The sequence below is a fragment of the Malurus melanocephalus genome, unplaced genomic scaffold (assembly GCF_030028575.1).
Source record: "Malurus melanocephalus ecotype Western Australia unplaced genomic scaffold, MMel_1.1 scaffold_23, whole genome shotgun sequence".
Taxonomy (NCBI): Eukaryota; Metazoa; Chordata; class Aves; order Passeriformes; family Maluridae; genus Malurus; species Malurus melanocephalus.
In genome coordinates this window covers 333,404-359,362 of record NW_026623255.1, presented here as the reverse complement: position 1 = coordinate 359,362, position 25,959 = coordinate 333,404, and the positions used below count along the sequence as shown (strand labels likewise).

Sequence of the window (25,959 nt, the reverse complement as noted above, 5' to 3'; positions counted from 1 at the left end):
AGGAAAATTAGAGCTGAACGGATGGATTCTATTTCATTTGTTACTGATTTCATGACAGATAATACCTTGCTAGAAAACTATAGGGTCACACAGAATTACTTCTTGCTCATTTCTAAGTAATTTAATTGACATTTCTTTGAGGAAAAAGATTTGTTATRTAAGAAGGGTTTTTATATTACTCTTTTAAAGAATACCTTTTGGCTTACTGTATGTTACAGATTTAGCTGAACTGAGAAATTACAGAATTTTTAACATCTTTGTGCCCTCAATTTTTTTCTGAAGCTTCTCATTACTGATTATATTTTTTTCTAAACAAAGCAGCTGTGATATTTTCTGATTTGAGTTTTTTTCCCCTCCTTAGAGTGTACCTAAAGGCATGACAGTATGTGAGACAGATTAATGTCTAGCTTTGAAGACATGAGTGAATTAGTGGCATATTAACACCTTTTGAATCAAAGGAATGGCAGCTGAATTTGGATTTTGGGAGAAAGTATTTGATTTGTGTTAATTAAAGCACCGTGGAAAGTAATCCAGATTAATRCTTTGGATACAAAAGACTTTGAGACAGATTGAGCATCTCTGACCTTACAGTGAAGGAGGTAAAGTTCAATAGAGGCATCACTGAGATGTCTATCAGCCTCTGAGAAAATTAATCCCTGACACTACTAAATTGCAACTTTATTTTTTTTTTACAATTCCAGTCATTCCTCATCCTTAATATGAGAGCAGAGGAGGTACAAGTCCTCCATCACASCTCTTCATTTTTTCAATGCAGTCTATAAGGATTTTTAACATCTTTTATAATTTGTTTTCTTCTTGACTACAGAGGAGAAATTGTAGGGACTTCTCAAGTTCATTTGGGATTGTTGGTTCTTAGTAATTGGCTGAAGTGCAGGTGTACTCTGGGGGTTATATTTTTTGGGTTTGGAGTTTTGGTTGGTGGGGKTTTTTGCTCCCCAGTGTTCAGTGAGATGATACAGTCATTTAAAAAAGATTTATRTTGAATTTGTTGACAGCTCTATATACTTTGCATTGTACTTTGGAGAAGAAAATGAAAAAAGTTTTTGTTTGAAGCTGCCAGCATATTTATTCTGATACTTTCCTCTATTCATCTCCAAAACAATTTATTTGGCACCATGGCACCAGGGTTTTTTGTTATTTACCACATATTACTCACCTGTGCCACACTATTAACTTCTGTAGGCTGACACATGTGCAGTTTTGGTGTTTTCATGTTTGCCTTTGTTTCCTTTTCAGGAGAACTGTCTCACAGATGATATTGGCATATCGAGGTGGAAGGAGCAAGTTTTCCTGTCMCACAGTGCCTTGCTGGCAAAGAGCTGCCAGGCTGCAATGGAGCTAGCAAAGCACAGCGCTGAGATCCAGGACATGGCATTCCAGTATGGGAAGCATATGTCTATGAGTCATAAGGTACACTTTTCCTTTTGTTCTGGGAGCTTAAATACAGAAAGGCTTGTAAGATGTGTTGCTTGTGAGCTCTGCTATATACTGCATGACTTATGCTGTAGACTTTGACCAGCAGGTGAGTGCTGAGAGATTTGGCTGCTGGATGGTGTCAGGATGTTTGCAGAAACTGCTGGTATGAGAAGAGCAAAATCACACACCAGGCAACATAGCTCATTACATTCAAGGCTCTGTTAAACGTCTCTCTAGCACGTCTTCCTGCAGCAGCTTAAAACTTTACCTTTTCTGCTCCTTCATTCTTCCTCAACCCACTGTCCCATTAACAGGAGTTGCAGGAGGAAGCATGTCACAGAATAAGCTGAGTTGGAAGGGACTCACAAGGATCATCGAGTCCAACTTCTGGCCCTGCACAGGACCATCCCGAGAGTCACACCATGAGAGTATCCAAGAGCATTGTCCAAACGCTTCTTGAGCTCTGTCAGGCTTGGTGCTGTGACCACTTTCCCGGGAAGCCTGTTCCAGTGCCCAACCACCCTCTGAGTGAAGACCCTTTTCCTGATATCCGGCCTAAACCTCCCAAGCACAACTTCAGGCCATTCCCTCAGGTCCTGTCGCTGCCACCCCAGAGAAGAGATCGGTGCCTGCCCCTCCTCTTCCCCACATGAGGAAGTTGTAACTGCAGTGAGGTCTCCCCTCAGTCTCCTCCAGGCTGAACAGACCAAGTGACCTCGGCTGCTCCTCATCCAGCTTCCCCTCAAGACCCTTCAGCATCATCATAGCCCTCCTTTGGACACACTCCAATAGTTTGCTGTCCTTTTTTATATTGTGGCACCCAAAGCTGCCCCCAGCACTCGAAGTGAGGCCACACCAGATCAGAGCAGAGCAGGACAATCCCCTCCCTTGTCCAGCTGGCGATGCTGTCCCTGATGTCCCCCAGGACAGGGCTGACCCTCCTGGCTGCCAGGGCACTGCTGACCCATGTTCAACTTGCCAYGGAGCAGGACACCCTGGTCCCTTTCCACAGTGCTGCTCTCCAGCCTTTCACTCCCCAGTGTTGGGTCTTGGCTGCCTCCATGCAGARATTTGTACTGTGAGGCTCATCTGTCTGCAGCAGCATGGGCTGAGGCATATCCCTTCTGAATAACCTGCTGTGGAGGWAACTTCCACAGAGGGCAGCTAGAAGATAAGGAGGGAAGTCACTGTATCTGGGCAGGAGCACCTACAGCTCTACACAGTAGGATTTCCTGGAGAAGGTCTCTGACCTCTGCTGAAAGACTTTCACCCAGCAGCTAGAGTTAGTCCMGAGGAAAACAAAGATCTGCTTCTATTGTACTGCACTTGCAAGGTTAGATGTAGCTTGAGACAGGCAGACAGACCTTCCATCTGCTTCAGCTGAGTTGATTTACACAGTTTCTTGTTCCTGCAGAAGGAAGTGGTTTTATAAAGCACAATTTTACTGCCACGGAAGTGCCACTATATGCTATTACTAGGTACAACTCTACCAGTAAATTACTTCTAGTGCAGTTATATCCTTAATATTTTGTGTATGCTTTAATATTAATATATTCACCATTGGCACATGGTTGTGTATTAGGGATTGCGTAATTTTCATAGAAAGCTCCTAGCTAGGTAGCATTTACTTTGTGAGAAATAGGGTCATACTGCATTTGCTTCCTGTGTAGTACCCTGCACAGATTAAAACCTGATCTTTTTCCCACCAAAGAATGGATTATTTTCTCCTTTATATTTTTTCTGTTTCTTGCCACTCCACAGTCTCCTACCTGGCTGTGTCCCATGGCTTGCCAAGCTCTGCAAGCTGTCCTTTATTTGTGTCTTTGCAGACCCTCTCCATGCTTTTCTTYATCACATCTTTCCACCACTGCTTTCAACATCTTTCTATCCCTCCCCCAAAGTTGAAAAAGTGCCAGCAAAGTAGGAAGTGGTGGGTAGATACAGAATCAGGATATGGACCTCAATTTGGTGAGTGGGTGGATAGGTATAGACTGTTCCTGAGAATTGAACCTGTGTTCTTCTTTTTCAGCTACATTCAGACCTGCAGCCCTTTGTTAAAGAAAGTTCTAGCGACACCATGGCCTTCAGTTTGAATTCTGCTCCTGCAATCCTTCATCAGGAATTCCTTGGAAGGGAAGCATGGCTTAAACAGATTAGAGAGGTAAATTAAAGCGCTGTTTAGAATTTCCTGGTTTTGCCATTTGTTTATCTCTTCCTATCTATACTTTCAATCTGCAGAAGAACCTAGAAGTTAACAAAAAAATTAGCTATGCTCTCCAATGCTTATCTCTCTCATCACACTAAACAAGGGGAAATTTAGGRATCTGACACTCAAGCTCTGTCAGACTTTTGTATGTCAGTGTAACAAGCAGATTCATTTGCATGGAGCCTATGCCTGTTACTGTGTGTTGCTTGTGCAGTCCCATGTCTTAGCATAAAGCTACTTTCACTGGCAGCTCAAAGCAGAGAACTTGGACTGTCTCAGTGGTTGAAAAGTAGGCACGCGTTTCCTTCTGCCAGCATGACACTGGGAGCAGTAATTTTCAGAGAAAGAGGAAGGATCTGTGGGATTTGGCTTTCTGACCACCACAATATAGTTTTGAGATCTAGCTGTCTGATGCCCTTATTCTTCATTCTCTTATTCTGCTGGTTTTTTCCTCTGGTTTTTACATGTGGAAAGCAGTAAAAATGAAATAAATATATGGTAAATAACTGTCATATACCACAGCAGAATTCAGGTCCACAAATAGCTTCCTGGGTGTTGCTGAAGCACAAAGAGATAGCTGTAGAACACAGCAAGAAGGGAAGGGGGGAGGGGAAGCACCAAAATGGCAAAAATTAAGCATTCTGTTAAGTTCCTGCATCAGTTGGACATGTATTGTCTGTCTAAACAACAGTGATGAAGGCCATTTGGAAATTTATACTTGTTGTTATACGGTTTGTTAGAAAGACTGGTGCCTTCACTAAGAAGCTGGCTGTGTGCAAGGATATTTATTCAAGATRTGATTGCTGATGGCTCTTTTCCTTGCTGGTTTGAAAGCAGGAATCAGGTACAGGATATGGAGTCTAAACCTCTGCCTGATGCTGCATTCTAACCTGCCTTCACATAATGCAAGCAAGAGACATAGTCCCTCAGCCATGAAATTTTGAAAAGTATATGCAGAAGCTACAGCCTTACCATGGTATGGAGTTGGGGGATCTTAAAATGAAGCAAACCTATTGTCATTTTGAAATTAGGCACTGGTAGTTCATAAAGCCTGATGAGGAATTTTGGATTTCAACAGTCACAACACAAGGCTCATATGTGAGTTGACTGTAAATGGATTTGGATTATTGCAGTTGGAGAATAATGGCATTTCCACAGCACAGTGTGTGGAAGCTTAGAAACAATTTCCCATCTGCAGAATCTAGAGGAGGTTGCAGGACTCCAGGGGTGCCGTCTGTCTGCTTACTAAATTTTCATACCAAAAATGGGCACTACAGAAACAATGAAGCAGTTCTCTGTGAAGCAGGCRGGRGTGCCAAGGGACATGTACTATGCAAAAGAATTTGCTATCTACTGGTACTACTGTACTTCATCCATTTATATTTGTACATACACTATACATATATATACACTCAGCCCCTGTCAGAAGCTTAACCAACTGAGCAAGTCTGATGTAAAAGGTAAAAAAAACCTCTTTGTGTCTGAGATGAGGGTCAGAAAAAGAGAGTCAAACTGCTACTGTGAGGATAAAAAAAGAAAAAGAGCGATTGTGCAGTTGTAGTAAAGCAGGCTTAGGAGCCAGATTGGATGAGGTTGCTGCTGGAGGAGCACAACAGCCATTGACTTGAATGCTTGACTTCAATGCTTGACCAGGAGCAGATCWGGAGAAAATGCTCTTGCTTTTGGTAATGAGAATAAGCACAGGAGGAGGCACACTGAGCTCACCACTCTTGTGAGACGTGTCTGAAGAGCATCTTCCTCAAAAAATGTCAGGTTTTCTGCTGCAGTGTGAATCTTCATATAGGCAATTACTTGTTAAGGAACAGGTTTCTGGTATGTTCTCATATACAATATAATTGCTAGATATATTTTGAAGAAGCTGTAATATCCAATCAGGTGAATAAAAGTTGGCAAATCAAAGAAGTTGAGAATACACAAATAAGGAAGCAGTTATTGGCAGTGGTTTTGCTACTCCCAAATGCTACCAGGCTGTTTTTTCAATGTGCGTTCCAGAAAAGCTGGCTCTTGAGAAGACTAAAAGAGAGAAGCAAAGAGGTTTTGTGGATCAGTCCCCTTTCTCCTTCAGAGGAATCAGTTCTGTTATCTATTGTTCTCCTTCATGTTCAATTTGCTTTGTTTCTTGTCAGTTCTTTTCTCTATTTTATTTTTCCTCCCTTACAAAAATTAATTTTCCACGTCTGGGCCAGCTTGGCAACATCTCTTTAAAGCTGTGCTTGCCACRTAGTGTTCCTCCTCAGTGCAGGCTTCAGCTCTTCTTCTTGGTTGGTCTGCTCCTTTGGGCTGATCTCTGAAGTCCCCACAGAGGACATGGAGAGGTAGTGATCCTAATCTACCTCTTTTCAGGAGACACATTCCAGAAGAACTGAGTTTTGTGGTCTTCCCTTGTGGAAGTTAGAGGGAAAGAGACAGGTGATTTTTTTTTTCCTCAATGTGCCTGAAAAGAGAAGAGCTGAAGTTGCTTGAAGTGATAATGGCACAGCTGGATCTGATCTCAGGGAAAGGCTTTTAGGTTGGTTAAGTGGGAATATTCTGGTTCTGTCAGAGCACTGCCATTGAGTGAGAAAGACATCTTGTACATCATGCTGTGACAAAATTCAGAAAGTTTGWCTATGTATTTGTCTGCATATGGGCAAGAAGAAATTTAAAATGTATTTKTATTTATTTGTGAATGTATTGGGAGGTACAGATTGTATTTATCTGTTGCTTACTCAAAAGGTGATGCTGATACTTAAATCCAATTCTAAGTCAAAAGCACCTCTAACCTGGGTGTAACAGCTCTGACAGGGTCAGCCCATTTTGAGAGCTCTAGACTGTTGCCTTGTACAAGTCAGTATAGGCATACAGAGAGTTCTCTTTAAAGAAAATATTGTTGAAAATATTCCTGTTATTGCTGATAGGARGAACAGTTTATTTCAGAGTCTCATGGGAGAGATTAATTAATGCAAACAGCAAGATTTCTTAARACCAAAACATTTTGGATTCACCAAATGTTTAACTAGAAGTCATRATAAAAAAGCCTAARAATTACAYTGAGTATCTGCAGTTCTCATCTGAAACAGAACCATGTTGTATAAGCTAGTAACACATTTGGTTGTATTTTAGGGTTTTCTCTGTCAGATTCCTAAAGAAAGTAAGTTATGTTTAAAGTAGTAGCTCATTTAATTGCATTCTTTATTCTTGCAACTCTGATTTGTAGTATGTAGTGTCTGATATAAAATCTCTTTCTTTTTAAGGCACAAGGAAAAGGAAATATTATGGACTATAAGAAGGTTGGTAAAATTACATTTATATCTCATTTTTAACATTTTAAAAAATATTTTCAAGGGTGTTCCTGACAGTTGAGAGAATCTTCCTTATTAAAGCTAGATTGTATGTTGTGTGTGTGCATGTGAAAGAAGGGAGAATAGCTCATGTAATTTCTTGATTTTAAAAAGCCACTCACAGACAGCTGTACTGTAACTGTGAAATGTAGCTATTTAATAATAGTATTTTAATAATGTATCTAATAATAGTAATTTAATAATGTAGTTGTTGAATAATCATTTTTACTGTCATYTCTCCCATTTATTTTCCCAAACTCTATTTTGAAACCAGGCTTCTGATGGCTTTTGCAGTCTCTTTTTTTCCTGGAACCATTTGCAGCTTAGGTCCTATCCAGTGGTCTCTCTTTATTGGTAGAGTACACTGCTGACTTTTTWTTTTAATCTCACCTTACTTCCATGCCATCTATTAAAAAATATACACATACACATGTTTTACAGTAATTTGGTTTATTCCAGTGTCTGTTACACCTTTACAGCACTGTGTCTGCTACTTCTCTATAATAAAGGCAAACCTGAACTAAGCAGYTTAACTACTGGAAGTAACTGGGGACACTTCAAAACTCCTAAAGGGCTGCAGAAGGTGGCTGACAAGGTTCCCCTTGTTAAATAAACCTTGTAAAGGTCCCCAAGGTTACATGTTGGAGCACAGCATGCTTGTGGTGGAGAGAGAAGATGACATTGTGTCCCCAGCTCACTGATCAGGAGCCTGACTTACTCTGAGTCTCAAGTAGATCATGAAGTCTGGTCAATTATCTCCAGCATGGGTGGAAATAATGTATAAATTACTGAGCCACAAGCAAGATTGTGAATTGCCTCTTGAAGTGAAGCCTGAAAAGTGTTACAGCTCTGATTGTTGCTCCTACGGAATGCTAGCACACAAGTACTGGTCAGATTGGTATAATTATTCCGTATTAAGAAAAATTGCAGTTTAGATTATTAAAAAACCTCTCTGCCCTTCCTCTTATGTTCTAAGAAGGATCACAACCTTACTTTGCTATTTAAAATCATAGTGCTTTTAGGTTTTTCTCTACAACAGCTCCAGTTGTATCAGTTTTCTTTCTTCTAAACCATCATTAGAGCACTAAATTTGTTCTTCAGATGCATCTTGGGGACACTCYTGTGAACGTTTAAGATAGGCTACTTAATTTTGCAAGTCTAGAATGGGTTTTCTTCTTTGAATTGTTACAACTTGTGATTCACACAATGTTATTTCCATACTTAAAAAAAAAAAAAAGACAAAGGTGAAAGAAAAGCATCTGAATTTGTTTTACTTAATTAAACATGTCAGAATATTTTGTTTTGACTGAAATACTTTCATATCTTGGATCCTTCACATGAAATTTAAAAACTTCTAATACTTGAATAAAAGGTAAAGGAGAGAAAGCCGTTCAGGTTTTGTATTTTAAGCAATTGACTTCTGCCGGAAAGCACGATATTTTTGCTAGCTTTGGGTTATTATGTCTTGTACAAACACAGATACTATGAGTTTGTTAATGTTATTGAAAAACTCTGTGTGGTTTTTGTGAGTTCAAATGGCAATCAGCTATTTTTTCCTTTGTTTTGCTTTTCTTTCCTTCTTTTTTTTTAACAAGTCAGTTTCAAAAAACTAGGCTATCGTGTCTGTCTTTTCTATGTTTGTTGGTTTAAAGTAAAATTGGTCATTAGTTGTATCCATGCTAAGGAACCTGTAGCTCTCCCCAGCAGAATAACTTGACCAGCACAGTCAATTAGAGGGCATGTTGTGCTGTACAAATTAGTATTTATTTTTTTTCTCTTTGCTGTGTTTTCTTTTCTCCTGCAACACTACAGTCAGTGCTTTGCACATTGCTCAGTCTTTTCTTCTCATCATCACAGWCCCTTCTCATCTTTCTGCTCAGTTGATACAATTACTTCAGTGTTCCTAATCAAATCTGGGGGCTTGTTTCTCTTTGAGTCTTCAAAGTATTTCCTCTTTTATTTTGTCAAAGCAAAGATCACCAAAACTAGCTGTAGCACTTTTGCAAATTTCCGTTATTTTTCTTCTCTTGGTTTTTATTATGAAYTTCCATGTTCTACTTACTTGAGACWGAAATATTGTTCCTTTAGTTAAATTCATAAATATATGTATACAAAAGGTGTTAGCTATATAGCCTACTTAAGAGTTTTACTTTGCTTGATGCATTTTCAATTAAAAAAATGAAGGTAAATTGGAGAAATTGAGATCCACATATTTAACGTGCATCTTTAAAAGGCAAAAGTCTCATTTCAATTTTGAAGCTGCTTAAGAATTTTGAATTGTTCTTTTGATACATATTATACAAAAAGGGTACCCTTGGTTTTTTTTCACTGACAAAAAATACCTTATACAAAAATATATTGTATCAGCCAGTTTAATGAAGTCACTGACACAAACATAGAAGTGAAATTCTTTCTATGAATTTMATTAGGTCTGAGACTGTCATGTCAATAAGGTTCTGCAAAATTTTTTAAGTTTTTTTTCCTCCCAACTTTGCTCAATCTTTTTATCAGAAAGATTTTGGTATCACAGAAGAAGTAAGGTCTGTGTTTCTGAATATATTTTCTCACCTTAGTGTTAGAGTGTTTCACTCTGTTTTTTCCTGTACTGTCACACCGYATCCAGACAAATTATTGATCCATCATTGTGGTATTTGAAAGTCTCTTCCAGAGATGAAAAAATTGTTTCAGCTGTTTTGTGGTGTTTCTTGGATAACAAAAGGGAAAGTACCAATATATGGCAGGGACAAATTTCAGTTAYATCATTGAAAGAAACAGCAACTTTCCTCCTGTCACCCTCATTTGTATGTGGCAAAAATCTCAGACTTCTTATAATSAAAAAGCTTATATCCATTTTATATCTGCCTTGCATGCAAAATAAACTGTGTAATTCTCAAGCAGCAAATTGAAATTTTCAATTTAATCATTACCACTTGATAATATTGATTACAAACTCTCTGCTAAAGTCAAGGCTTTAATGGTGCTTAGCATTGTACAAGCTTGTTAAATTAGTGTAAAAAAGGCACAACTGGTAGCAGAAATTAGTAAGCTGGGAATAATTCTTGTTTTCCTGCCAAGGCTGTAGAAAAATTATAACTAATACTAAATAAGGAAATAAATCCTGTATTTTGCAGCCAATGACTATGCTRTGCCAGGATTTGTTACTTTTCTAAATGAAATACTCAGAAGAGTTAAATTAAATCACATGGAAGAGGTTGTAGCATTTTTTTTTTTTTTACTGTAGCCCAGTCCATTTGCTCTGCTGTCTGTTATAGAGGCCTTTCATCCAGTCTGTCATGGGAAGTGTGGCATAGTATGCTGTGACATGCTTTCTTAGTTTGTATATGAAATATTGTGCTCTGCATGAACACCGGGAGCTGAGTTTGTGCAGTGCTGGAAGAGCGTGAGTCAGGATGGGGTAGATCCAGCTGTTCATGCACTGCATGGCACTAAAGTCTTGACTTCCCTGTGTTAAGAAAGAGAGAAGGACAATGGGAAAGGTCACATTTGGTTGTAAGGAGGTTTCTCAGCAGTATCCCACTGCCGTGTGGCTGATARATGACAATAGCACGGTGCCATCCAGCTGTGCCAGCCAGAGGTGGGGCTGCCCTTCACCACTGCACTCTGCCTGGTGAGAGCAGCCATCCTGTGCAGTGCTGGCTGCAGGGCTGCAGCCCTGTCATGTGTGTGACAGTCATCCCGTGGCTTTCTTTACAYGCCAAGGAATCATCCTGAGCTGTGTCACAGCATTGGAGGCCACAGACTGTTCACTCTCTYGCTCCTGAAATGTAGCAAAGAGTTAAAAACAGAGGGTTGTTGTTTGTAGATGTTTATGACCCATGTTGGTTTTGCATGAAGATTTGTCTTGTTTGTTTTGGAGCAACCACTGCCATTAGTTCCTTTTGTTATGTATAATAGGAAACACAACATAGTCAATGATTTAATGAAGATGGGTTTTTTTAGATGYGTTAGTAGTATTACAAAACCATCCAAAACCATTCAGATGTAGCAATTTTCTTTTATTTTTTAATTAATATCTGAATTATTAAGGTGTACACCCAGTACCAACAATCAGTTGCATTTTTGTTTGTAATCAGTGAGTATTTTCCCGCTTCTTTGGGGTGAGAATCCAGCATAACTTTTGTTTCATTAAAGCAAATAATCATCACATGTTTTAACATAAATTCAAAGTTGATTGCTTGTGCTAAGATGACAATTAACAATCACTATTTGCTTTAGTGGGATTTAAGAAAATTATGCTTTTTGGTAAAGAGTCTTCACAACTGCCATTGTTTAGATTTAAACACTAGTGGGTCTTGTTAAGTTCATTGTGAAAGACATGCAAAGGCATYGATGTCCCTTCCAAAATAACCAAGAGTTTGTACAATCAATCAGTGTCTCGGGATGGCTTGTAATTTTTTGGCAAAGCATATTCTAAGAGCTGTGTAACAGCAGTGTTCCCTGGAAGCTGGCTGTCTTTCCTCTAATGTTGGGGACGACCCTCTCCACATTTGGTCTCATCCTATATATAGTKTGGGCTTCAGTTTGAAATAAAAAGAAAAGAAAAAAAAAAAGAAARTTTTTCTTGWCAGATGAATAAAGAAAATAAATTCTGCTCTACTAATGGAGGCTTCTGCAGGGTGTTTGGGCCCTTTGAAGATGCATTTCTTTACCTTTTGTACAGAAAAAGTTTCTAAGAAAATATTGGATAAGTACTGCCCCAATTTCATCTCTCATATCATGCTGCATATAGCCAACAACGATTTAAAAAAAATAAATTTAAATCCTATGATGTTATGAAGTGATGCAAATAAACTATTGTCCAGGWTTTTTTGRGAAGAAAGAGYTCAACYCTATGTCCAGCCACAAGAGTGGATSCTGAAACATTATGAAKTGYTTCTTTAGAAAACAAAGGAAAAAACTGACAAAATTGATCTAATACCTATGAAATATGTTGGTACTTTAAGGTAACATTTCAGCAGTCTAAAACACCAGTRCTTATTGAGCATGCTGTTCCCACAAAAGAGAAAACAAATTTAGAAAAGCCAGTGCAGAACACTGCAGACACTTAGASCATTATTCAGTCACTCAGCCACAAATCAATTTAGATTTGAAGTTYTGGGTTTTCTTTTTGTTTCAGCAAGTACTGTGCACTTCAGAAACAGAATGTTTTAGCTCACTTTAGGATCAGAGAGAATGCATGATGTTCAAAGATTTCAGTATAACAAACTATCTGGTTTAGGATCATCCTTCTGAAATAGCATCAAAAAATCTGAAGTTACTTTTGATATTTTGCCACTGAAATAATTAATCCTAAGTTGGACTGTTTAAAAGAATATTAGGAATTTCAGTGCTCTCTTTCTCCTATTGCATATAAAGTCTACCATAGCCAAAATATTCACCATATATTYAGTGAATCTTCCCACCCCACCCCGCCCCCGATTTGTTGCTCCCTACAGGTAGCACTCTGTGAAAGGAGTCTTCTTCCTTTGSCTCATGAAGCAAAAATGTCTCAGCAGAGAAGATTTGGAATTAGTTGACTTTGTAGTTGAACACCTGCTTAGTTTTTGACTTCTTTAGTTCTTCAGTCTCCAAAATCCAGCAGTTCCTAACGTGCCTCTTTGACCTCTTACTGCCCTCAGACCAGCTGTTCTGTCCGACAGCAATCCAGAGCAGTTGGTCTGAAAGGCAAATCCTTCACCTCTGTGGTATGGATGAGAAATCCTCTCTTTGCCTTTTTAAAACAAACGGACAGGGAAACATGGTTCTTTGAACTCTATTCACAGCATCACACAGTAATTGAAGTTGTAAGGGACCTCTGGAAGATGTCTGGTCCAGCCTCTTGCTCAAAGCAGAGCCAGTATGGGTTTGTTCGGTTAAATTTTGAGTATCTGCAAGGGCACAGATTGCAAAATAGTGCAGATACGTTGTGGAGGAGATCACATCTCATCTGAGCCTAAACTTGGCTGTGCTATTGCAAGACTATTCTTTAAGTTGAATTTAAATAACCAAAACCCAGTTGGTGATTTTTTCAAAGTCTTGGCACTTCTAGAATGAAGTAGGGCTTTAATGCCAATGGTCTGAACAAAAGCTTAAAAGTAAAAATGCAGTATTCCAGCATATCTAGCAGTTCAACTGGAGAAAAGTGGAGCTAAGCAATCTGTGTTTTGACTTGTATTCAGTTTTAATTACTGAATATCATTCTGTAGAAGGTTGTGTGGATTAAATTGTTCCAACAAGTGGAAATATGCACAAAATGTTGCCATATAAGTAGAGACTAAAAGAGCGGATTCTTATATTTAGAAGATATTAATGAAGCAGCCTAAGTAAARTTTATAAAGTAACAAAAGCTTTTTTTGTTCATTTGCTGTAAAAATTAGCTGCTTCTATCCAAATTTTAAAATAATACATCTATACTGGATGTATTGGGKKTTTTTYTCTTCTGCATCTTTAGTTTRTGAAGTTTATTACATAAAATTATTGAAGCTCAAAATTTRAGAGAGTCTGAAAATGTAACTGTAATACARCCAAGAGTGCAGCTGCAGTCTTAAATTAGGGCGCTTTTGCATACAGCAGGGCTACTGAAGCCTGGTTTCTTATGGAGTTATCTCCTGTATTTCTTTAATAACTATCCCACTACAAAAAGACAAATTTGTACTTCTTTCTTCCCTTTTACAACCTCAGCAGAGATAGAGGTAGCATACAGTCTGATTAGCTAAGACTGGTTTGCCTCTGTGTATGCTTATTCGAGTTGCCAGCTGCTTCTGCAAATGGAATATGAAACAGGTAAGTTTTTGAGGGCTATAAATTGTTCATTACACAGGATGATCTCTAACTGAAAAGCTGGGGAAGGAGCTTGCCATATAAGCAGGTATTTTCCATTTTGACATTCCTTGAACTTTGCTGGGAAACATTCGACAGCGGATTAGTCTGATTTTTGTGTAGTGATTTCTCTGCCTATAGTCTGACACGAGCTTTGCGATTGTATTGGCTTCAAAGCAGTGTGTGTGTCTGAGGGCTTACACAAGACAAGCGTGTAAATGGATTGTGTCCTTGTGTTAGGRTTCTCCCCCTTTCCAGACTCTGCTCTTTCAACTAAGTCATGGTACATATATGTGACTATAAAAATGCCTAAGCTAAGCTCCTCTGGCTTTTGACCAATTTGAAGACTTTCTAGGAGCTATTTTCTTTCCTRTTTACATCCCAACATACACTTCCATGAGTATTAGAAGGTATGCTAATCCTTCTTAATAAGCTTTAGCAAATCAGCAGTTTGCTTCAGGGTGTGTGGGTTCCACTGTCTCGCAGGGTTGTGCCTTAAAGAAGGGGGAAAGGACACCTTTGCATGCTGCTAGAGCAGCTCATCTCACCTATGCTCACCTTTGCTGCTGAGCCCTGGAAATGTGGCTGATTCCCACTCATTAGGAGACATGTTGAATTAGCTATGTGATGCATTTATGCCTTCGGGCAAGTTCCTTTCCAGCACAGASTGCAGGAAGATTCCAGCTGAAGAGRAGAATAAAATTTTTATGAACTGGGACTTGAACACTCAAGTGCTGTAATATGCTTTCAGCTAATTTAATCTTTAAATACAGATAATAAATCCACTTTTAGTTTCAGATAAGAGGCATCATTCATTCTGTATGAATGCAAGTATGTATAGAAAGTGGTGACTTACAATTTGGTCATATCTAAGTTATATATATATATATACACTATTTAAACTAAGTAAGGAAGGTCATACTGATGTATTTTTAAAAGAATTCAGGCACTGAGCTGTGTATTGATGGAAAACATGACTTAGAAAACCCTGTATAGTCTGTTACTGTATCTGTAGGTACCTGTATCCAAGAAAAGTAGTTTTTTTAAAAAAGCTGCTACAGTGATGTAAGACCATTGTGAAAGCCAGGTGGGTCATGTTAAAGATCATGAAATGCTGTAGTGCGTTAGGAATAAGCAAATCCCAAAGATCCACCTGGCCTTTATTCCCAGGCTCTGGCATGAGGCATCAGGCTGGAGTTGGTCTGGGAATACCTGTATTTTAAAGTAGAAAATGTAATAGTGTTTCATGACGGTCTCATGATGCTGTTCAAGAAAAAAAAAAAAAGGCCCTTAATAAGAGCAATTTAGAGCTTCTCCTAAGTTCAGGTATGGGGAAAAGAACATGGGGGTTTTTGTCAATTTCGTTAGTATTATAGGAAATTTAAGCCCTCATTTCCCCAAGATTTTTAGGTGCCAAATCTTTCTAGCAACTTGCCATAAAATGTCAGTTATTCCATGAAAATACTTTCTTTTTCATATGGTTTATCACTGAACCTTTGTAAAATTCCATAGCCTTACTGATAAGATGGAGTTTTCATAAGTTCAATATGATATTTTACCACATTTTACTGACAAAATTTGCCTTTGTCCACTGTGACCAATATAATCACATGGTTTATAAATAGTAACTTCTATTACAAAATACAGTCGTTCCACTTGTGTTGACCTATGCTGTTTTCCAAAAGCAGGGGATGGAATGGGTGTTCATAAATTGACGGTTTTCACTGCAGAAAACAAGAGTGCGAGGGAATGGCTGGTTTTCCAGTTCTGCACAAAAGCTCTCAGGGAGTGGCTGAGCTATGAAATGCCCAGATTTTTTTATTTTTTTTTTTTAATATAAGTGTGCCCTTTGGGGAGCACATCTTTCAGATGATGAGGTAATGGGTGGTGTAGTTTAAATTACACACAGTTTCGCTGCAGTGGGGTGCTAAATACAGCAGCTGAGTGGATTTAAGGGCTTTGTCTGATGGTTTCAATTTTGCCTTTACTTTGGGAAGAAGCGGTGGAAGCCCTGTGCTCCCAGAGAGAATTGTGCACTGCTGACATCCCGATGTGCCTGTTTTCCAACAGCTGCWGGAAGCGATCAAGGCTGGCAAAGGTGTGACTTCTGCCATCGACCTCTGCCGCTGCCACGGAAACAGAGCGCTGACAGCCCTGGAGCGTTTCCCTCCCTCGGAGGCCAGGGACGCCTTGGCCAACATCGTCTACGCCATGAGCAGGTTTCCCTGAGCTGCTGCTCCAGGAGGAGCATCTCTCCCTCCACAGGTGGAAGCGACCCGGCGGGGACACCGATGCTGCCTCACACCTCTGATCACCTCATCCCATCCCGGCAGAGGAACGCGCGCTCGCTGCCGCCGCCACCAGCAAAATTGGGGAGAGGAAAGAAGAAAGGTCACAGACGGTTTTCGCTTGTCGTGCCAGAAGCRCACTTGAGGCTGCACCGGTAGAAATAATTAATGAGTCCCGTTTCCGTGACCTCAGCAAATGGACAGGAAATAAGTCGGTATTGATTGGGCACCAGCGGGGACGGCGCCAGGGCGGAGGCCGGTGGTTTTCCTGCCAGAGGGAGGGATAGAAGGAGGGAGGGATGGAAGGGCGTGAAGATCCAGGTGTCACGAGAAACCCACTCAAACCTGCCCAGAGAGAGTGAGCTGCCGAAGCTGGGAATTAACATACCCTTATCCAAGGGGAAGGGCACTTCGGGGGATTAATGGGGGAAAATCCCTCTCTGCACGCAGTCATGTCTCCTCACACTGTTTTTATGTTTTCAAATGTAAAATTACCCTGTGCCTAATGAGTTCTGTATTTGAGAAACTTGCTGAGAAAATGTGTCAAGCATGGTAAGTAGGAGCTTTAAAATATTTAATCAAATATTAATCTGGCTCTGTTAAGGGAACTGAGTGCCTGGAGTTTATACTGTGCCTATGTAAAATGTTCTCTGGGTCAAAGAATGAGATTTTTCCAACTCTTCTGGGGGAGAGAATATCCCTCCCTCATATCCAGCAGCTTGTTTCAACAGAGTCTTGCACAAAATAATTTCCTATGTTTGTGACACTTGTGTTAATTTAAGCCAAATAAATGTTAATTTGTAAGGGTAGACATCAGCCTTTGGCAAAAAGAAAGCAGGAATGCTTCTCTGTGAGTAGTCACCGCACTGAATGAAATGCAGAAAATACTGGAGAAGTTTTGAACCTCAGTGTGTTGAATTTTCAAGTCCAATTACAGACAGCATATAAAGTGTATCAGAAGCCTGCAATYTGCGACCGTCTCTGTTTTGTTCATAGGAGATGATTTTTGTGGTTTGCACGCGTGCAATCTGAGAATGCCGTTGACAAGAAGGCTGAGTTTACATAAATGATCTAGATTGAGACTCAGCTACCTTTCTTCCTTCTGTGGTGTAATTACAGCCCAATCTGGAGACAGCTAGCACAGCAAACAGATTTCATTACATCCCTCAGTCAAACACTAAGTGGAGTTATTTCTGTTAAATTCTTTCCTCCCTCCTTTTCCCCCTGCACTCCCTCCCTGTTGCACAGCTTGTTTGTCATAGATCAGCGTGTTGCATTCCACCAAATACAAAATATAAATAAAAACTCTATCCTCTAAAAATATACTGAAAATACATCCTGTGTAATGTACATAATATTCTGTGTACATTCTGCCCACATTGTTCCATGATATTTTATGTATAATAAGCAACCTTCAGTCATTATTTTTGTTTAGGAGCAGCATCCAGAACTCGGGACTCACTTTGTTCTGGAGAATGGTTTCAACACCAGACTCCTCCTTACTTKCACTTTCTCTTGCCTGGCATTTTCTCTCTTCCCAAGATTCTGGCACTTCTTCCTGAGTTACTGTTGTTGTTGCAGCAGGAAGGCTGGAGACAGAAGAGAAGCACTGAGAAGCGTGCTTTATTCCAGGCAGTTACCCATGAAGTTCCCTGAAGTTCTCCTAATATAAAATGTGCTTGAAAGAAATACCTAAATTCAACCAGAGTCATATTTCAGCTTTCTTTGGCTCATGGTTTTGCATATTACATAAAGTAAGAGCCATTCATCATCTTTTCTTTGTCTTACATCTATGTTAATTGGTTTATAATGATTTAGAGCTGCAAAAAGGTTGGGTTGCTGGAGATGTTCTGAGTCACCTCACCTCAGTTGTGTGAAAGAAATATCAAACATGATRCAAAACGGTGTGCACCTCATTTATTTTTTGACATAAGTACAAGTTTTTGTTTGTACTTGTTACCAATAAAGTGGAACCATCAAAAATTCATTACCTTTTTTTGTATTTTTATCACCAGAATGTTCTGATTGTTTATTTTTTTTTCTTAAATTAAGGTTGAATTACTCAAGGACAAACAATATGAATTGTCCCTTATCAATATTATCAAGTAATCTTATRTTTAAGGTATTTGCCTGTAATTGTAATTCTTCAGAGATTTTTGTTGTCTTGTTTCCTCCAGGTAAACTACAAGCAAAGTATTGTACCAGTCTGTCACACTCTGGGTGAATTAGTCATTGCTTTGTACYAATACAGCTTATGAGCAATGTGTAACCTTAGGGCTGTTCTGGTCTTGTTTTTGTGTCCTTGGTTCCTTTTCCCCACCCACCTCTAAAGCAGGTCAGGGAGAGAAGGCCTGTGGTCTGAGGAAGGCATTCGCACCATTTACTTCAGTCACCCAGCTACTCAACCAGACATTCCTGTTGGCTGCTCCTCTGAACTTATCACCAGTATGGAATTGCTGCACCATTCCACAGATGCACAAAAYACAGGACACGGTCCCAGCTGCTTTTTAAACCAAACTAAAATAAAAAAAAAGTTATCCTGATCTACTGCATCATACTTGTGATGGAGTTCATTGTCTGCTTAGTATCCTACAGAATCCCATGTTTTGGATGTGTAACTAAAACAGCGTCGCTCACCTGCTGTGCCCAGCAGTGTTTGCACAGTGCCAAGGCTTTCTCTGCTCCTCACTCTGACACCCAGCGAGGGGTTGGTTGTGGGCGAGGGGCAGAAGGGGGCACAGCTGGGACAGCTGAGCTCAGGGATAGTCTGTGCTGACAAGATCCCACTCAGCAGTAAGAAGTGGGGATGGGGATGGGGATGTTGCAGGGGTTTGTTGCTTGGGGACTGTCTGGGCATCAGTCGACTGGTAGTGATTGCTTTTTCWTTGCTTGTTTTTCATTGTCTTGTTTTTGGTTTTTTTTCTCCTTTTATCTATTAAACTGTTCTTAACTCAATCCACAAATTTTCTCGCTGTTGCCCTGCTCTAGAGTTTGGAGACACTTCCCTATCTGTTAATGGTTCTGAATTTTTGACTATTGTACTAAAATTGTTTCTTTTATTAGTGGCATTAATTTCAGTTTTCCACAATATTTTTGACCCTTAGGATTGTAGCTTCAAACGTTCCAGTTACAGAAGTAGTTCAATACTCTTTCAAAAGTASTTCAAAGCTCTTTCTCTTCTGGTCTGAGACTCCTTACCCCCACTCATGCTCACTGAGCTGAARCAYCAGCAAAWACCAAGRGGAAATAGGYTTTTAATCATAAGTCACTTTTAGCAGACTATCTTTATACTCCTCAGATCCCCCTCACCTGCTTGTAAACACTTTGAAYGATTTTGCATTTATTTTTAATAAAGGACCAAGTCATGCSAAATACAAACCCCCCTTGTTTGCCTGCCTGTGGCCTCACACTGCCTCAGCTGGACAGAGAGGAATGCTGCTCCCTGTYCSTCTGTGCTGRGCACTGAGGGTGGGATGYACCACATTGAACTTGGCTGGACATRTCTAACTCCACATGTGCTTCATCTTACCCCAGAAAATACCTCTGTGAGGGACTGTATCCATCYTGTGACTACAGAGAGCTAAAAACCTCCAGTGCATCCCCCTGTGGGGGACAGTGAGTGAGCAGCTCTGAGGTGCTCAGCTGCCATCAAAGACAATTCTTTTTGGTACCCAGGATGAGCCGTGTAGGGCTCAAGATTATAAAATGTTTAACCARAGAGTGCTAGAGGGAATCTCTTACACCTGTTTAGCTATTGCTGGTTGTGATGTTGACTTATTCACTCTCCATGCAGGTTTATTTGTTCCCTTGCCCACTCTGTGTCATGCTCATGAGCGAGCATGGCAATTTGAGAGCTTTCTGAAGGCTGGGTTAGTCTTCTGCAGTTTGCTGTGCTGTGTAGCACTTGGTTGTGTTTTCCCCTGAAGAACTATGATGAAAGCACTGGCCCTGAGCCTAATCTGGTATTTGGCTCTGCGTTCCTGCTGTCCCAGTACTCTGGGAACCATCTCGTGGAGATAATTAACAATTACACCTTTTCTCTCTTTTCCTCTGAGAGACAGTTTGTGGAGGAAACAGCACCTTCCCCTTCACCTCCTGCAGGATAGTTGCTTTCCACCTTGTTACAATGACTCTTCAGTATTTTGAACACTCCTGGGTAATCAGAATGTTCACATCAGTGTGTCTTAAGAATCTGTATCCATCTTTTCCTAGGATTAACTGAGTATTTAGGAGTATCACACAGGGATTTGCCTTGAGGCTATGTGGTCATGGGTGACAAGGTGTCTAGCAGCTTTTCCCTCTGATGGTGTGGGACCTGATCCCAGACAAGTGCAGGATCCTGATGAAGTGAGAGGACACTGGAGAAAAGGATGCCTTGGCTGTGCTAAAAGGACACAACTTCTCACACTTTGCTGGGCCTGGCCTAAGCCTGCCAAGAACTGTTCAGCACCCATGGAGGGCAGAGATGGTCCCTGAGTCTGAAGACACGCAAACAAACACCATGGCTAAGCCAGAGACCCACCTCTCACCTGTATCAGTTGCCCTTATTGTCAACAAGAAACAATGGAGGCAGAAGTCAATTCCCTCAGTCAGGGRGAAATCTTCTCCCAAGAGGGATCAGGAGGAGAAATGGGAGAGGCAGCCTGCTGTGCAGCAGAACAATCACAAGAACAGGAGAGAAAGAGAAATCATGAACAAGCCAGAARTCATCAACTCCTTATCCCTGAGTAAGCAGCAAGATACACACAAAGATTACAGCCATCAACCTGGTTAGCTAATTATCAGCTGGCTGCTGCAGTGTTGGGGTACTGGAGCCAGGAATTAAGACAGCAAGGAAGCCCAGCAGCTGGAATCCCTCTCAAGGGTCTGGGCACCAACAAAAGGATTGGAAAAAGAGCAAAAATCAACAGCCTCTGGAGGCAGCTTGTCTTGAGTGTGAAGTGGAAATATCCCCTTGAGAAAGTTCTTGTAAACTATTGAGGCAAGAGTGGACAACCACTGRGAGCAGGATCCAGTGTCTGAGGGAACTAGCAGTGGCAGAGGTKATCTACAGCAGCCATGAGTACAACCAGGCATCTAAAGACCCAGATGAGACCCAGTGCCTGTGGTCCATGTGAAAGTTTGTGTGGAGCACACGGTCACGGTGAGCCAGCACCTGGGACTCGTGGCTTGGCCCAACACCAAGGCCCCAGCTGTGGGTGGATTGGCCACGCTGTTCCAGCGATTCAGAGAATCTCTCTGCCACCCACCCCTGTAGGCTTGTCTCTGCTTGGGAGAGACTGTCCCAACAGTTCCACTATTCAAAGATTCTGTGTCTTCCTCCTTCTCCATACCAGCCGTCATCTGGGCTAACAAGGGAGCTGCTCTCTGCTCGGGAGGGAGGGTACCATGTGCACATTTGTGTGCCACCCTGGRGTTCTGCCTTCATCACCATGAGGAGAGTATGGGGCAGTGGGATGCCTCAAATGTGGAAGCTGGGGTATGGGAATTGCCAGGAATTTGGTGGCCAAAAAGAGCCCATGCAGGAGAATTAACCACTCTGGCTGCAATTGAGCAGTTCCCCAGACAGTAAAGAAGGACTGACACTGCCTTTGACCCCAGTGAGGAGCTTCCAGTTTGCAGAAAAAGAATCAGGTAATGAATCCACTATCCAGGAATTGAGGGGCCTTTCCTCTGGTGGARGAAAGYRATTACTGGGTTTATTATAGACTGCRTGGAYTTGATGGCCTGGCACACCTGATCAGCTGGCTGTGCTTCTCTTCCTGTAACACTGCAYGTGCTTTACCTTATTGGCTATAAAGGGTGCACATGTGGCCCACATTTAGTGTTGAACTCGATAGAAGTTGCTAAAAGATTGAAAAGCTCTTTTTGGCTTAATGGAAACATTAAGGAAGCATTCTCTGGAGCTGCTGGGGAGTGCTTCTTGCCCCAAGCGGTGCTAGAGATGCCAGMCCAGTGTTCTCAGGGGTACACCTGCTGGTGAGATCTCCCCCTGGCTTTTTCTTCTGAGCCATATTTGAATTTTCATCAGCACAAAAGGCTAACTCAGGCAACTGTGCCGTGCTGCAGATTTGTCAAGGAAGAGGCTTCTGGGTTAGAGCACTGGCTGTCGCTACTCTTGTCAGCTACTTCAATCTCACAGAAGARTGAGGCATCAAACTTTTTTTTTATTCCTTGTAGTCTTCAAAGTCTTTTACTTGCACAGTGTCTTACCAAAATATAAAGAACTAAAGCTTTTCAGTCTCTCAAAGCAGTTCAAAGGAAAGAGTATTTCCAGTTCTGGAAGTCATCTGTTCTATGGTCTTTGAATTAAATTATCCTTTTTTTCTTCACCTTGTGGAAATCAAACACTAAAATGCATTAATTATTTACATAATTAGCATTCACGTGTTTCTCTTTTAGGCTAAGCCTCTTTTTCTAAAGCTAAGAGAAAGTCATTAAGCTAAAATGCTTACAGCAAATGCCTTTAAAATAAACAAAAAGATAAAATACAGAGCTTGCTGTGAGTTGCGAAGGGGAGAAGAGGGTGACAAACAAAYTGTCATCGATACACGAAAACCTCGTGCAATCACCTCTGTCCCCCACTTCGTGCCCTTGCACTTGTGCGTGACTCTGCCCGCAGCTCCCGGCGTTGCTTCCCCATTCCCAGCCCCGACAGCAGCCGGAGAATGCTCGGGCTCCCCCCTGTGTAGGAGATTCCTTCTCTGCAGTGCGTGAAGTTGACTTTAATTCATGCCTATTTGCAAAATGCTTTTGTCAGTGTGCCTCTCTTGAGGAAAGGCAACCTTTTTCTCCAAAAGAGAAAGAGCAACAAGACGTTTTACCTACCAAACTGGAAAGCAGTGTTCTGCCGACTTCACATGGTGAAATTGCAAGTCGGTGTGCAGGAGAAAAGAGCGTTTGGATCACACGAGAACATTCCTCATGGCTAATAGTGGCAGGCAGGTGTCCCACTGAAAATTAAAACAGTAGTTCTCATATTTATCTCTTTTTTAAGCAACTTCTATATTAGATTCCATTTTGAGGCATATTTTGATGTGTAGGAGAATTGCAATTTTGCAGCAACATTACAAAAAATCTTACTTTGAAATTTCCTTCTTTGCCCTCTTCCACTTCATCTTCCTCCACCCCTTGCCCCAAATATTAGACTGAAAATACTCTGCTTTATTGTTAGAACAATGCTAATAATTTTTAGTTTTAAAATTGTACCCAGAAGTGAGTATTTTGCTTTCAACAAAAACAGTATCTTAAAACTACTCTTTTTAATGCCTTCAGTGACTACAGCAAATGACTGGCCTCAATTGCAAGGTTCAAATTTTAGCAGTTATTAAATGTGAAATTATAAAAATCAAATATTATGCAGAAGCAATTAGAAAAATCTAAACCAGGTACCAATAAATTACATTCATTTTTTTTCTTCCCCCAGAAAAAATATAAACACTTATTTTAAAAAGCTTTACTCTCTGAAGAGGAGTGTGATGCTTTTTCTATGTGACCAGCTTATCCGAAACACAGCGTGGTTAGGAAATGAGGCATTTTTCCCTCTTGGCTAGTTTTGATGAAAGCTCTCCAAGTTGCACATTGTGTCTGAACATTTCTTCATTCATAGCATGTGCCCATCGAAAACTGTTTTCTGTTTGCAGCATTTCAGCTGTACTATTTATAAGCTCGTTGAACAATGCTTCTAGAGGCTGTAAAAGGTGTGTATTTCATATGCAAATCACWAGCAATAATTTTCTACAATTACACTTAGTTGCTTGCATCATTATTTTCATAAAAATGGGTTTAGCAGGAGAACGTTACAGAAAAAATGTCTGTTTTAGTGAGATTTATTTTTAATCAAATGGTTTTRTTTATATCCAAAGTATAAAAACTATGAATGTCCCTACCTCTGTTCACATGCTGTAAGACCAGAAGCAATATACACAGCTTTTAGTTGTAATATGCTAAGATAACTTTGCAGAAAAATAAACAGGGTTTAAACATTTAGTATTTCTTAAAGAAGACTGCTGCTGCTAAAAGTGGTCACATTGCTAATGATTAGAATTTATTGCATAAACTTTTATGAAAAGTAATTGCTTTCAATCACATTCTGTTGTAGAAATAACCACTAAGCAGGTGCGTTTTTTTCTTYTTGTAAACCGAGGTCCCCACACCTACAGATTTTATTAAAAATTCAGTCCAGATTGAATTTTCACCAATTTCAAAGGGAAATTCCTGTTGGATAAAATGCATTCACCTTTTAAATTCATGACTGTTCTCAAAGTCACTGCTCTAGGGTATGACTAGGTTATACTGGGTGGGCTGTAACTAAGTGGATTAAGGCATTGTGTAGCCACGAGCCAGAAATCCATGTTATTACAAATTCAGAAGGGAAAGATTCCTATCCACCCAAAAAGCAGGGTTCAGGAGTAGCACCCCAACAGTAGTGAGGGTAAAAGCCAAGAAGGGTGCTCTTAGCTTCTTCTAAGGCAGTGACTCTTTTGTGAAAAGGACTGTATAACACGTTAGCCTTGACAGAGGAAGCTGGAACTCAAAAAACCTAGAAATGCTGTTTCAGTTTCAGGACCTGAAACAAAGAGGATTCCTACAATCTGAATATTGCTACTTTGATTTAAGAAAAAAAAATACATTTACAGACAAAAAAAAAGAATGCAAATCATCCATCTGAGCTGTCAAAGGAACGTAGTTTTCTATATTGCTTCACAGGTTTGTTTTTTTTTTTTTCTAATATTGTCGCAAGCATTTGAACTTAGATATCTTAGTGAGGTATGAGACTATGCAACTGGTSCAAAATATTCTTTCTCCATATAATGGGTAAGATATGGAACTGTGTTAAGCACACAAAGGGGAGTGTGCTATTTGCACTTCGTTGGTAGATGTGGGTGTCTTTGAGAGAAAGGACTTTCCAGGCTGTATTTACCTGTTCTGGATGTAAAACAGCCCTTGGCAAACAGACCTTTCTGGGATACATGTTTGATCGTTCCGAGTTAGTTATGGTGTCGATAATAGGATGACTGTGCATTAAGTGAGCATTACTTCCTTTTAAATGCAAAGCTGTGAAATAGCGCACAATGGCRCAGTTCTTGGCTGAACTAACATAGAGTACAGAGAACTGCGATTTCATTGCCAAGAGATTGAAAGAGGCTTATGCTTCCAAGAGTGAAGTTGCTTAGATTTGTCAGTTTTTGAACAGTTATGGATGCAACTGATGTCTAAGTAAACTGCTGCAGCTCAGAGGGAGAATTTAGGTTGCTCACTGGGTTAAGTTTCTCTGTTCTTGAAGCTCCTTTACATTTCTGCTCTACTCTTCCACTGTGGCTTCGATCTGATTTTTATTTTAAGCTTTTATATCAAATTCTTCTTCCTTTGGCACTCAAGTGTTACATATCTGCTGTCTTGCTGGTACGCTCTGGTGCTACTTCAGGCTAGAAAAGGRTTTTCTTATAATGAGTGTTCATTTTTCTGAAACTTTTTCTCTGTGAGCGAAACCCTAAGATTTCCAACCCACATGCGCTTGGAGRTGAACCAACTTGTTTTTAAAATCCGAAGATGCCATTTATATTCTCTGTTTTGATATCCTTGATTCAGCAAGCAACATAATTACGATATTTCTTGCCCATTTCTGTGAAGTTTAGCTAAACAGCAAATTTTGAAGTTTCCAGTGGCATCTATCATTGTATCTAAAAACAAGAAGCAATGTTGCTGCAAAATTTTTAAAAAACAGTATCATGTAACAATTCTGTTTCTTGAGAAAARACAAAAGCAATTATATTAACTGGCACTCTAAACCAGTGTTTCCCAGCTAGTGTAGTATTTTGCTGGCAGAACCCTCCAACACTGCTTGCAGCCATAGGAAATTTAAAAA

The 25,959-nt window shown here is 40.2% G+C and overlaps 1 protein-coding gene across 1 annotated transcript in view; it reads left to right on the top strand.

The window, feature by feature from the left end:
* PDSS2 (decaprenyl diphosphate synthase subunit 2) overlaps positions 1-16,902 on the top strand; it is a 110,967-nt gene extending 94,065 nt beyond the window's left edge. The window contains exons 5-8 of the mRNA XM_057390136.1: positions 1,258-1,431; positions 3,467-3,598; positions 6,898-6,933; positions 15,874-16,902. Of these exons, the coding sequence (XP_057246119.1) occupies positions 1,258-1,431; positions 3,467-3,598; positions 6,898-6,933; positions 15,874-16,032 (501 nt within the window). The 3' untranslated portion in view covers positions 16,033-16,902. The remainder of the gene's footprint in view (positions 1-1,257; positions 1,432-3,466; positions 3,599-6,897; positions 6,934-15,873) is intronic.
* Positions 16,903-25,959: the final 9,057 nt, after the last annotated feature.